Below are 12,318 nucleotides of genomic sequence, written 5' to 3'. Positions count from 1 at the left end.
CAGGGCAGAGCCCCGGGCAGGGTGCGGAGCCGGTAAGAGCTGCGGGGGAAGGGGGAGGAAGTGGGGACAGGTTTCCTCCTCCCGCACAGGGGGACTTTGTTTGGTCCGTTCCCTTCTCCATATCCGCCCCCCTCCCGCGCCGTGGCGGGGGCCTCCTGGCTGCTTCCGTTGCTTTCCAGATGTTGAGCAAGAAGGGGATCGATCCTGCCTGGGGTAGTGCAGGGGTTTAGGGTGTTAGGGGCCCGTCTTGAACATGAGAGCATCAAAGAACATCTGCCAGCAGTTAACTCGGGTGAGTGCTGCCAGGAGGTGATGGGGAAAGGTGCGGGGCAGGAAGGAAGGAAGGAAGGAAGGAAGGAAGGACACTTATGTGAAGAAATGAGATACGATGGCAGGAAAAGGGTGACCAGCAACGATTTTGCAGATTCGTTTTTTCTGATGTGATGCTGTGGGGTCCTGGCAGCCTCGGTGCAGGCGGGTGAGTCACACGGTGCCTGCGTGTCAGCTGAGGCACCAAGGGGAGGAAAAGCATCCAGATTGGAAAGATGATCAAATAATTATCCTCTTATTGAGGACCGGTGGACGCTGCACTGAATTGCACCCTTTGCTGGACTGCAGGATGCTAGGATGTGAACTGCTCCCATTTCATGGCTGGGTCAGATCCAAAAAAGGGCTGGATTATGATGGGCTTTTCAGTTTTCGTGACTCTCAGTGTGAGAGCTGGTGGGTCCAGAACTCCCGCTGTGTGCTGCCTCTGTATCCTTCTAGGCCTTCTCAGGGTGGGAGCCAGAGTGCACAGTAAGTGCTCCAACATGAACGTAGGCTTGGGAAGAGAGATGCAGCTTCAGAAAAGGAAATTGATTTGATGCTCCATAAAGTTGAAGGTAAACTAGGTACTATTATTTGGGTCAGATGAGCATCTTGGGTTTGGTGAATAGAAGGTGCTTTGCCTCCGAGTTAGTGGAGTGGACAAAACGCCAACAGGTTTTCTGTCTCTGACCCTTCTGATGCCTGTTATTTCATTGTTTCTAATTTTGTTTTTCAGAAAAACTTTGTGATTCAAGAAAGCCACCATGAAAGGTGAGGAAGTCCGGCAGAGGAAAAAAGAGGGCAGGACAAAGAATGGAGAACGATCCAGGCACAAAGGAAAGAGCAAGGGTAAACACAGAGAGAGGCGACTTGGCAGCCAGGAGGCAGAGGATGTCTCTCCACCTGGACCACAAAAGCTGTTGGCTGAGGAGAAAGTGGACATGGCAAAGTCACCAGAAGAGTCAGGCACCACAATTTGCCTGCAGGTGCTCCTGCCATACCTGCTAGCTGGGCTTGGCATGGTCTTGGCAGGCATGGTTTTGGATTACGTTCAGGTAAGGGAAAGGAACTGATCTGATGTACCCAGGACGGGATAGGGGGAGGACTTTTCTTTAGAGGTAGGGGATTTACTCTGGGGATAGCAAAGTAAAGGAGGATTTGAAGCAGTTTCATATGCTAAAACGTCCTTTAAAGTCAGCTATTGTCTACATTTGTGCAGCTCTCAGAAGACAGTACTAGTGTTTTTCTGGCCTTCATTCTTATCTGGAAAGAAAAGATTACATGGTACTAAAGAGCACTTGAAGGATACGAGGCATCTATGTAGAAAGGTGCAGCCCTGTGCAGAGAGATTTGAACTTGGTCCTGGGAGAAGAGTGGCTGAGTTGCAGCCCCATGGGCTGAAGTGGCACAGTGCTTTTCTGCAGTAGATAAAACTGTATCACTCTGGGGTGCTGGCTCTGGAAAGTTCTGCATGCCCTGCTTCATTGCACAAGGAGCCAGCCAGCCCCACAGTGTTAATGCTTCACACCACCAGCCCAGCCTATGTACCACTTCCTTTTCCAAGGCCTTGTAGCTGATGATTAAAATCCTTGAATCTTCTTCCAGTCCTACCTCTGATTCTGTGACAGTCAGGACCCAACCTTTCCTGTGGTGCAGCAACACAGAGCTTTAAGGAAGTGGGGAGCACCTAATTTTAGACAGTTTAAAGCTGCAATTAATTTCCAGTTTATAAATTGTTGTGCCTTTCTGCTCTAGGTGACTCACTGCTGTGTGCCTTCTTGTTAACCCTTGTTATCTGACTAGCTGGCTATTGGGTCAGACTGCCCTGACCTACCTGATACAGTGACACTGAAACCATGGTGCTGGCACTGACAGCTTTCACAGATCTGGAGCTGTGTTCTGCTACTGGCCCTGAGCTGATCTCCTTAAACTAGGAGAGCCATAAAGGCTTAAGGGTAACACAGTGTCCTTAGCTGACCTTAGCATGTACTCAATACCCAGAAGAATGTCTAATCAGATCAAAAAACATTGAGGCACATCCAGAACCCAGTGGCAAACTCCTTTTTGTCTTCACAGATGTTATTGTGAGAGTCTTGAGCCTTGAGCAGCCACTTTCACTTTTATTTTTCCAACTGCTCAGACCTGCCTATTCCTATGGATCTTTGCCATAAAGTGCATGTTACCTTCTATTGTGAGATATTAAAACATGAAGTAGTTTGCAGATGGGTTTGTGATGTTGGAGGAGTGCTTTTCTTTCAATATTCTTCCCTTAGAGTATTTTTTTTTCCTAGGAAGTACTAGGCCACTAATACAAACAGACTGTGAAGCAAACCTCATAGTACTGTGAAACCACAGAGTCTGGTTTCTGTTTTATGCAAATGAAGAGCTCAACAAAGAGCTTTCATGTTAGTGCTTAGAGCCTGGGAAATCAACCCATGCAACATCTCATAGGAAAAACAGGCCTTTGGCAACTCACAGAGTGACTTTTCATGCATGATCCAGTGTGAGAGCTGGTGGGTCCAGAACTCCCGCTGTGTGCTGCCTCTGTATCCTTCTAGGCCTTCTCAGGGTGGGAGCCAGAGTGCACAGTAAGTGCTCCAACATGAACGTAGGCTTGGGAAGAGAGATGCAGCTTCAGAAAAGGAAATTGATTTGATGCTCCATAAAGTTGAAGGTAAACTAGGTACTATTATTTGGGTCAGATGAGCATCTTGGGTTTGGTGAATAGAAGGTGCTTTGCCTCCGAGTTAGTGGAGTGGACAAAACGCCAACAGGTTTTCTGTCTCTGACCCTTCTGATGCCTGTTATTTCATTGTTTCTAATTTTGTTTTTCAGAAAAACTTTGTGATTCAAGAAAGCCACCATGAAAGGTGAGGAAGTCCGGCAGAGGAAAAAAGAGGGCAGGACAAAGAATGGAGAACGATCCAGGCACAAAGGAAAGAGCAAGGGTAAACACAGAGAGAGGCGACTTGGCAGCCAGGAGGCAGAGGATGTCTCTCCACCTGGACCACAAAAGCTGTTGGCTGAGGAGAAAGTGGACATGGCAAAGTCACCAGAAGAGTCAGGCACCACAATTTGCCTGCAGGTGCTCCTGCCATACCTGCTAGCTGGGCTTGGCATGGTCTTGGCAGGCATGGTTTTGGATTACGTTCAGGTAAGGGAAAGGAACTGATCTGATGTACCCAGGACGGGATAGGGGGAGGACTTTTCTTTAGAGGTAGGGGATTTACTCTGGGGATAGCAAAGTAAAGGAGGATTTGAAGCAGTTTCATATGCTAAAACGTCCTTTAAAGTCAGCTATTGTCTACATTTGTGCAGCTCTCAGAAGACAGTACTAGTGTTTTTCTGGCCTTCATTCTTATCTGGAAAGAAAAGATTACATGGTACTAAAGAGCACTTGAAGGATACGAGGCATCTATGTAGAAAGGTGCAGCCCTGTGCAGAGAGATTTGAACTTGGTCCTGGGAGAAGAGTGGCTGAGTTGCAGCCCCATGGGCTGAAGTGGCACAGTGCTTTTCTGCAGTAGGTAAAACTGTATCACTCTGGGGTGCTGGCTCTGGAAAGTTCTGCATGCCCTGCTTCATTGCACAAGGAGCCAGCCAGCCCCACAGTGTTAATGCTTCACACCACCAGCCCAGCCTATGTACCACTTCCTTTTCCAAGGCCTTGTAGCTGATGATTAAAATCCTTGAATCTTCTTCCAGTCCTACCTCTGATTCTGTGACAGTCAGGACCCAACCTTTCCTGTGGTGCAGCAACACAGAGCTTTAAGGAAGTGGGGAGCACCTAATTTTAGACAGTTTAAAGCTGCAATTAATTTCCAGTTTATAAATTGTTGTGCCTTTCTGCTCTAGGTGACTCACTGCTGTGTGCCTTCTTGTTAACCCTTGTTATCTGACTAGCTGGCTATTGGGTCAGACTGCCCTGACCTACCTGATACAGTGACACTGAAACCATGGTGCTGGCACTGACAGCTTTCACAGATCTGGAGCTGTGTTCTGCTACTGGCCCTGAGCTGATCTCCTTAAACTAGGAGAGCCATAAAGGCTTAAGGGTAACACAGTGTCCTTAGCTGACCTTAGCATGTACTCAATACCCAGAAGAATGTCTAATCAGATCAAAAAACATTGAGGCACATCCAGAACCCAGTGGCAAACTCCTTTTTGTCTTCACAGATGTTATTGTGAGAGTCTTGAGCCTTGAGCAGCCACTTTCACTTTTATTTTTCCAACTGCTCAGACCTGCCTATTCCTATGGATCTTTGCCATAAAGTGCATGTTACCTTCTATTGTGAGATATTAAAACATGAAGTAGTTTGCAGATGGGTTTGTGATGTTGGAGGAGTGCTTTTCTTTCAATATTCTTCCCTTAGAGTATTTTTTTTTCCTAGGAAGTACTAGGCCACTAATACAAACAGACTGTGAAGCAAACCTCATAGTACTGTGAAACCACAGAGTCTGGTTTCTGTTTTATGCAAATGAAGAGCTCAACAAAGAGCTTTCATGTTAGTGCTTAGAGCCTGGGAAATCAACCCATGCAACATCTCATAGGAAAAACAGGCCTTTGGCAACTCACAGAGTGACTTTTCATGCATGATCCTGGACTGCTTGAGCATGTCTTATTGTAGACTCACTGCTACTAGGAACTGCCCTTCCTTTCTAAGCCAGTCCTGGCCTCTGCCCCTGCTGCTGTTTCTGTGGGGTGGCTTTGGACCACGGGCACTCTCCATAAGCTTGCTCTCAGTCCTCCCACATAAACTCTTCTCTTTCCTAAAGTGAGGAGGAGAGGAGCAAGGTAGGGAACAGAAGAAATACACAGCCTGATCTGACAGAAAACTAGCAGAGTTAGAAGTGATAGCATTCCACCAACTGGGATGTGTGGTGCCTGATATTGTCCTCCCATGAATCTAAGGTACCAGAACAGTGCTGCCTGTTGCTAACACTGCCATGTTACAAGAGTGCTCATTGGCATCCCTGTCCCTTCTTTGCAGGGATGATAAGGTACGTCTGAAACTGTACTCCTTGGCACTTCTTCCTATTCTTTTCTTTTGTGCTGTGCCATTGGGTGGAGGCCCAATATCAGGGCCCACCCAAGAGGCTGTTTCTGCTTTAGCTCCTCCAAGGCATTACTACCTGCTGGCTAGTTTGCAAGCATGGGGATACGGTGCATTTGTGTGCAGAGGAGGGCAGCAGTGTAGCTCCCCAGGGTTTGTCATGATGAGTGGCATAGCCATGAGACATTTGATGCTGTGGGGTTTTTTCCCCAACTAGTTATAATCTTCATCCCTCTGTTTAACAGAGCTCTCTCTCCTCTCAAACTTGATGCTTCTCTTTGTGAACAAATATGGTGTAACTCTGCCAGGAAAATATGATGTATCTCTTTGCTGATAAATATGGTGTGGATCTTTATCAGAGGCTCCTTAATTGCATAATAAAATGATCCAGTGTGTACACAGGTCACCTGAAACAATTATTTTCTCTACCTACTGATTCATCAATTGAAGACTTTTTATGGTGCTTGCTTAGAAACAGAGAGAAGAGTGATAACCTCATAAACACTGCCAGGCTGATGCTTTAGTACAGGATGTGTTGCTGCTGGGTTTTTTTTTAATGGCATTTGAGTCATTGAGGCTCATTAATGTTTCCTTTACATTAATGTTTCTCCCTGTCAGCAATCCAGTTGGCAGATACAATGGCATATGGGACTTGGTATGCACATTATCAGACCTTTGAAAGCCTGTGGTAGTTATCCAGAGATTCTCCTTTATTTTCTTGAAGCCTCTGTGAGTTTCTAACCAGAATTGGTCTTCATGCTGTTACTTCTCAGTTCCTGCCTGGGATAAAGAGGTTGGGTAGTGAGTGATTATTACAGGATTTTTATTAACTTCCTTCTTCCAGCTATTGTGGACTTTTTTTTCCAGATAGATTAGCTAAAATGTATTCTCTTGTTAGCTTTCAGCTAACCAGACCATTGTTATGTGGAAAAGACACATGTACACACCGAGGCAGCTGGCAGGAGAGGTTTCAGGGGCTGTATCAGAATATCAACCTAGAAAGCAGCCAAGGACAGGGTGTCCCATCTGTAGCCAGGGCTTATTTTCTACCCTACCATGCTTGCACAGAGATCTGTGGTGCCATCTCAACCCATTAGGCTTTGTCCTTTGCTTTGTGTGAATTCGGACCAAAAGAAAGACACCATCCAGATGGCTGAAAACTTCCTCAGTTCCCTGTTTGTCTTTAAGCTGGGGACAATGTCACAAGGGCAGAGAAAGGAAAGCAGCCCCAGCAGAATACCCCTACTCCCTTTTCCCGTGTGCATGACTTTGAGCTGAAGAATAGACTTCAGTCTTCACTCAGCAGAATATAAATTCTTTGGCTGTATGTGGCCATGATGCAGCTGTGATTCTTGAGCATCTGTCAGCTATTTGACTATGGAGACTCTAGGGTGAGACCCCCTCTGTCAAAGACAGTATCTTTCTGGAAATGTACAGAAGCAAGAGTGTTTCTCCTTAGGACAGGAAGGGAGGCCAGCTCACAGAAACCTTCACCCTTTCTTTCCCTTGCCTGCAGTGTAGTGAGATTACGGAGCTACCTTAAATAAGCTCTGGCTATGACTCTTATCTTGGCCTTTGCAAACTAGCAGAAAGTTGAAGTGATGACAGCAGATAAGGCTGTTCGCTTTTGAAGCTTATTGGCTGGTTCTCTTGATGTTTTTTTTTGCCCCTGAAAGCCAGCCATTCAGAGGTGCAGCTGGCATAGACGGATCCTACATCCTGCAGAGACCATGGAGGGGACAGGAGGGGCTGGGGTCTAGAAGAGAGAAGATCACCAGCCAGCTCAGCTGTGTCACTTGCTGCAGAGACCTACGCAATGTTGTCAGCCTTGAGAAACGCAGGCTCATGTTTTCCTTGACCTTTCTTCACCTTGAGGGGGAGCAAAACAGATCCTGGTTGTTAACCACCCACCTCCTCAGCCTTGGGACAAGTGAGAAAAATTCAACGTTGCTTATGGTGGGAGTAAGGGAACTGGGGCTGGTTCACAGCAGGCTTACATATTAAACCATCGTATCAAAGGCGAGCCGCCCTCTGACAAGAAGTGTAACCTGAGGAGAAAGGACACCAGAGCGTTTGAGCACGCTGAGGGATTCTTGCATGACCTGTCACTCTTTCAGTGTTGTAGCCTGAGCAGGTCTTACTGGTTTTTACCGAGGTGGTGGGAGCTGAATGGGGTGTGAGCTCGTTTCTATTCGTCCACATACACCTCTGCAATATTTTTTTCTCTTTTTTCATTCCCCCCTGGATATAACTTGGAGAAATAGTGTCCGTCAAGTTTGCTGCCACCTGGGCTCAACACAGCTGAATCAATTTTGGAGGAAACCGTTGCTGCAACCCTCTGGTCGTGCTCCTAGGAGGAGAAGAAGCTGAAGCAATTTGGCATCATTGCTATAGTTTCAGGAAAAAACTTTTCTTCTGACTTTAGAGACAGTTACCAGGAGCATCTGTCTGATGTCTTAATCTCCCTCCATTTCCCTGATGAGCATGGGGTAATGGTGTTTGACCATGGTGGTCACCCAGTTACAATTAGAACTGTGCTTCCACGGCAAGAAACTGAGAGGTTTCACCTGCAAGTTGACCAGGTCAGCCAGTGGATTTCTTCCAGAGACTTCATTCTCCATTGCTTCTCAGATTTTTGTGCCATTCCTTCTGGCTGGTTTGGGCATGGTAGCTGCTGGCCTCTTGATGGATGTTGTTCAAGTAGGTACATGTGTTTAGGTGACTTTGTAGTGAGAGGGTGGGCTATGTCACTGACCTTGAATTTGTGTGGTTTTGTTTTTAATGTGTGTGGTCCCAGCAGCCAGCCAGCAGGATGGCTGTAGGCTTTTCCTGTGCTACAGAGACACTATCCATCTTCTTTAATTTGGCACATGGGATCCTTGTAATGTGGGATAGTGTCTTTCAGACAGGCTGCCTGATGCTGCCCTTGGTGCATTCGACTCAGTGCTCCCTTTCCTGTATCTGGCTACACACTTTGGTGACGGCTGCTGTGAAGCAACTGGGATCAGACTGTGGCATATCACCCTACTGGTAGATATTATTTCTTTCCTTCAAAAATTGCTGATAAGGGGATCTAGGTCAAGATTGTTATTAACTACCTGTCTCCCTTAGAGGTAAGTTTGTGCTTTCAGTTCTTTGCAAACAACCTCATGTAATCTTTGGTCTAGAAGGCATTTAGATACTGTGATGAGAGGCATGCCAGTATAAAAAGATTAGCGTTGTCTACAAACTGAGTGCTTCTTGGCCAGATTCTGAAGTGGGTGTAAATTTGGAATAACTTCCATTGACTTTCAAAGAATGCTGCTGGATTTACACCATTGTGCCCACAACCAGAATCTACCCCATCTGTCTTTCCTTTGTACCAGTGATGCAAATAGAAATGCAAAATTTGATTTCGTTTGGGCATCTCGTGCCAGTGGATTTACAAATGAAAAGGCTGGCAGAGCTTCCCAAGGATATATCCTGCACTCTGAGCTCACTGGAGTACATTGGATTCTCTGGCATTAGTACCACAGCAGGAGCTAAATATGGATACTTGAGTGTTTGGAAAGACAATACCTTGCTGTTTTTTCTTGCATTGGAAGAAGAAAAGACAGCAGAGAAGCTGAATTAAGGGGAATATGGGGAATATCAAAGAAGGGTTAACTGGAGTGGCACACACTGTTGCTGCACTGTTTGTCGTCTCCACCTTGCTTAGGCACAGACCCGTCTTGCAGCATTACAGAAGTTCTCAAACTACCCAAGATGTGTTAATAGTTAGCAGTTATCTTTGGTCAAGTGTCTTGCACAAGGGCATAGATATTATACATACCTGCTCCATACCCTTGGCAGGTGAATAGGTCTTTGTCTAAAAGATATTGAACACGATTGCTAAGAACTGGGCTCTGTTAAAAAACACAAGCCATGTATACTTATGTTGCATGTGCCCTTTAAATACCAGAATGCAGTCTACTTTGTGTATTTGTTTGCTAGACTCTTAGAAATACCATCATGCATGGAGTACAATAACAGGAGATGTATTTTTTGGTGAAGGTGTTTCCAAGTTGAAAAAGAAGCCATTAGTCAGTGGCTTCAGCTCCCAGAGGAGGGAGCTAGAGCATTGGGAGTCACAACTGACAGTAGAGATGTTTGTCAAGTAAGCTGCCATGGTATCAACAACTCTGGATTTAAAACAAAACCAGTAGCTGTGACAATCTGGAGATCTTAGCCTTTAAAGGTCTGGCTTATCCTTCCATGTCTTTTTGTCTTTGAGCTGCTTATTTTCAGCTTTTCTTCCTGAAAGTATGAGAGGTAGAAACTTGCTGTCCTGTCTAACTAAAGCCTGACTCTTAAGTTTGTTTACTTGAGGCCAGGTACCATAAGACTCATATTGGTAATCATGAAGGCTCACACTGCTGAAAATAAAGTTTTTCTAGTCCAGGAGTCTGTGATTTGCCCATTCTTCAGGAGTGGTCTGACTGAGGAACACTTGGACTTATTTGTAGTCAGTGCAAAATATTCTTAGGAAACTCTGTGTCTGCCTTTGGCAGGGAGATGTATAGGCAAGCTCAAGGATGGTATCTAGAGCATATGTGAGAGTTTAATGGTGCTGCCCTTGTTTTGTTGCAAAATATAGAAAGTATATAGAAAAGTATATAGAAAATAATCACCAGAGATTTGTCTAGCCTGGTTGACTCCAAGGCTCAGCTTGGGTCTCTCATACTGTAATAAACATGCCCAAAGAAGTAGCCATTTGCCATTTTCTCTTCTTGACTGTGCAGATGATGCAGTCTGTGCAGAGCTGGTAACATGGCATGGGTCTTTTCTTGCTGGACATTTGCACCTCTACTCCAGTGATCCTTGGCCTGCTGGTCGATCTGGATTCAGGGCTGGCTGGCCTCGTGGGGGACCTTGCAGGGCCCTGCCAGGGTTTGGGGGAAGAATCAGATGGAAGCTGGACGATAGGATTTCAAACCAGAGAATTCAGGAGGAAAGCTTCCCTTTCATTCTCCCCTCCCACACCACTGCAGTGGGAGACAGTCCAAATAAAAGCCACAGAGATAAGATATCTCTGTCCTTTGTAGATAAAAGCATAGAACAGGATTTTGAATTGGCTTGTGTTTTATAGGCTGGGATCTTTTGATCCTTCTGTTGTCTCATTCAGGGCAATGGAAAACCTCTAAGATTTCTTTAGCTGCTGCCATGGGAGGATGGATGCCCTGGAGAGGTAACAGGACATGGTTGGACTGTGAGGACAGTGTAAGGATGGACAGTGGGGCTCGACTGCAGCTGGAGAGTCTATCTCAGTACACCATAGCCTCTCTTCCTCTACAGGACCCCGTGAGCAGATCCTGGCACAGGGACCAGCTGCAGTGGATCAAGGAGTAACCAAGTTTCTTCAGAGCTCAGCTTTAAGGCTGTAACACCTTTATGGGGATGTGAAGTGGGAGTCTCTTTCTGGTTTAGTGTCCCTGTGTGGGTTTGCAAGGAATGTTTCTGTTCCTTCTAGGCCAGTTTTCAGCTAGAAGGACAGAGATGCTTCATTCAGGCAGCTCCTTGCATGCACAGCTCTAACCTGCCACATTCACCTGCTCCTCCAGCTGACAGTCCTGCAAGGTGACAGCATGGAGATCATCTGTTTATTCTGTATTTCGGCAGTTTCTGACACAACAGGGTCTTGGCTACTCTGGTATAAATCATTCTGAATCTGTCCTCAGGCTCTTGGTGAGTCACTAGTGAGACTCAAATGGAGACAATCAAGTCAGGGTTCTTTATTAGTGCAGTTGTGTGACTCTCTGTTAATTGTGCAAAGCCTTTCAGTGTAATTCTATGTAAGGCAGAGTCCTAAAAAATCATTCTTTATTTCCTGAAACTTCTGTTATGATGGCTTGAGACTTGCAAAATTCACCATGAATAAAAATATTGGAGCTTATGTTCATGTAACAGAGTCATATTTCCCAAAGGTGGCCCGCACAGAAAACAGGAACAGTTGAGTTTTTCTGTTGCTTTTTTATCTATCTGTCTGTCTGTCTATCTATCTATCTATCTGCAAAATATGCATGGTCTTAAATATGAATGTCTGCACACCTGTGTAGTTCAAATGACTGGAGTTTTTTACATTGTGGCTATGAAATCTGTTTTTTCTCCTCTTTCTTTTGAAGGTGTCAAATATGTATTTAGGTCTTTATTCTTAATTAAAGAGACAGGAGAGATAGGGATTTGAATCTTTAAGAGAGATGCCTGCCTCTGGCTTCTCAGGAATTTAAGTTCCATTGTAGTGTGTACAAACAAAATCTCAGTGTGTCAAATAAGGTGACTGTTCTTGGGTTGTCTGTTATTTACTCAACAGTAAATAATCTACCTTTAACTTTTTGAAATGTGCCTTTTCCTAGGTCATCACTGCAAGGAAATGTGCCTTTTTGGCATTGGTAATAATGTTTTGTCCATTATGTGCACCTCTGAGGGATGTCTTGCACCACGCGCTCAGGGCTGAATCACCCCCACTTTCATTCACCCTGGCTCAGAAGGAAGCTGTGAGGTCCTCCCAGCAGGTGGCCACACCATTGGCTTCCCACAGCTTCCCAAGGCACAGGCAGACCAAAACACCGTCAGCACGCCCTGTGTGTATTTCACAACAGGCTGACAGCTGAATGTGTTGACATTTTCCAAGTCTGCCCAACCTCCTGGATTTTCAAGTGTATGGAATCCTAATGGATGTGAAGAAGATGGGAAGGGATCTGTTGTTCCTTTTGTCCTCTAGTGCCAGAATTCGTGACTGTCACATGATACTCCCCAGTGACAAGTTAGAAGAACTAATGAACAAGTTGATCCTTCACATCATGTACAGCTAAATGATGGAAATTTTTGCCACAGGATAGCATGTGGGTTGGAGGGGGGAGATTAAATGAGTATCTAAAGGAGAAATCCTTTGGACACTGGTAAGTGTGCAGAAACATCCCACATACATACCCCCCCCC

At 45.5% G+C, this 12,318-nt stretch overlaps 1 protein-coding gene across 3 annotated transcripts in view; it reads left to right on the top strand.

The window, feature by feature from the left end:
- Positions 1-3,143: 3,143 nt before the first annotated feature.
- Positions 3,144-12,318, top strand: part of SLC41A3 (solute carrier family 41, member 3) — a 26,366-nt gene continuing 17,191 nt past the window's right edge. For 2 of the 3 annotated variants that reach the window (XM_009999284.1, XM_009999283.1), the window contains exon 1: positions 7,515-8,062. In XM_009999284.1, coding sequence (XP_009997586.1) covers positions 7,868-8,062 — 195 coding nt within the window. In that variant the 5' untranslated portion in view covers positions 7,515-7,867. Of the gene's footprint in view, positions 3,464-7,514; positions 8,063-12,318 lie in introns of those variants that run through there. The other variant, XM_009999282.1, reaches the window with a different exon arrangement.

This window comes from Chaetura pelagica, unplaced genomic scaffold, assembly GCF_000747805.2.
Source record: "Chaetura pelagica isolate M959 unplaced genomic scaffold, ChaPel_1.0 scaffold316, whole genome shotgun sequence".
In the NCBI taxonomy this organism is placed as follows: domain Eukaryota; kingdom Metazoa; phylum Chordata; class Aves; order Apodiformes; family Apodidae; genus Chaetura; species Chaetura pelagica.
Note: the sequence above shows the minus strand (reverse complement) of the source record. Positions and strands in the feature narration are given on the sequence as shown.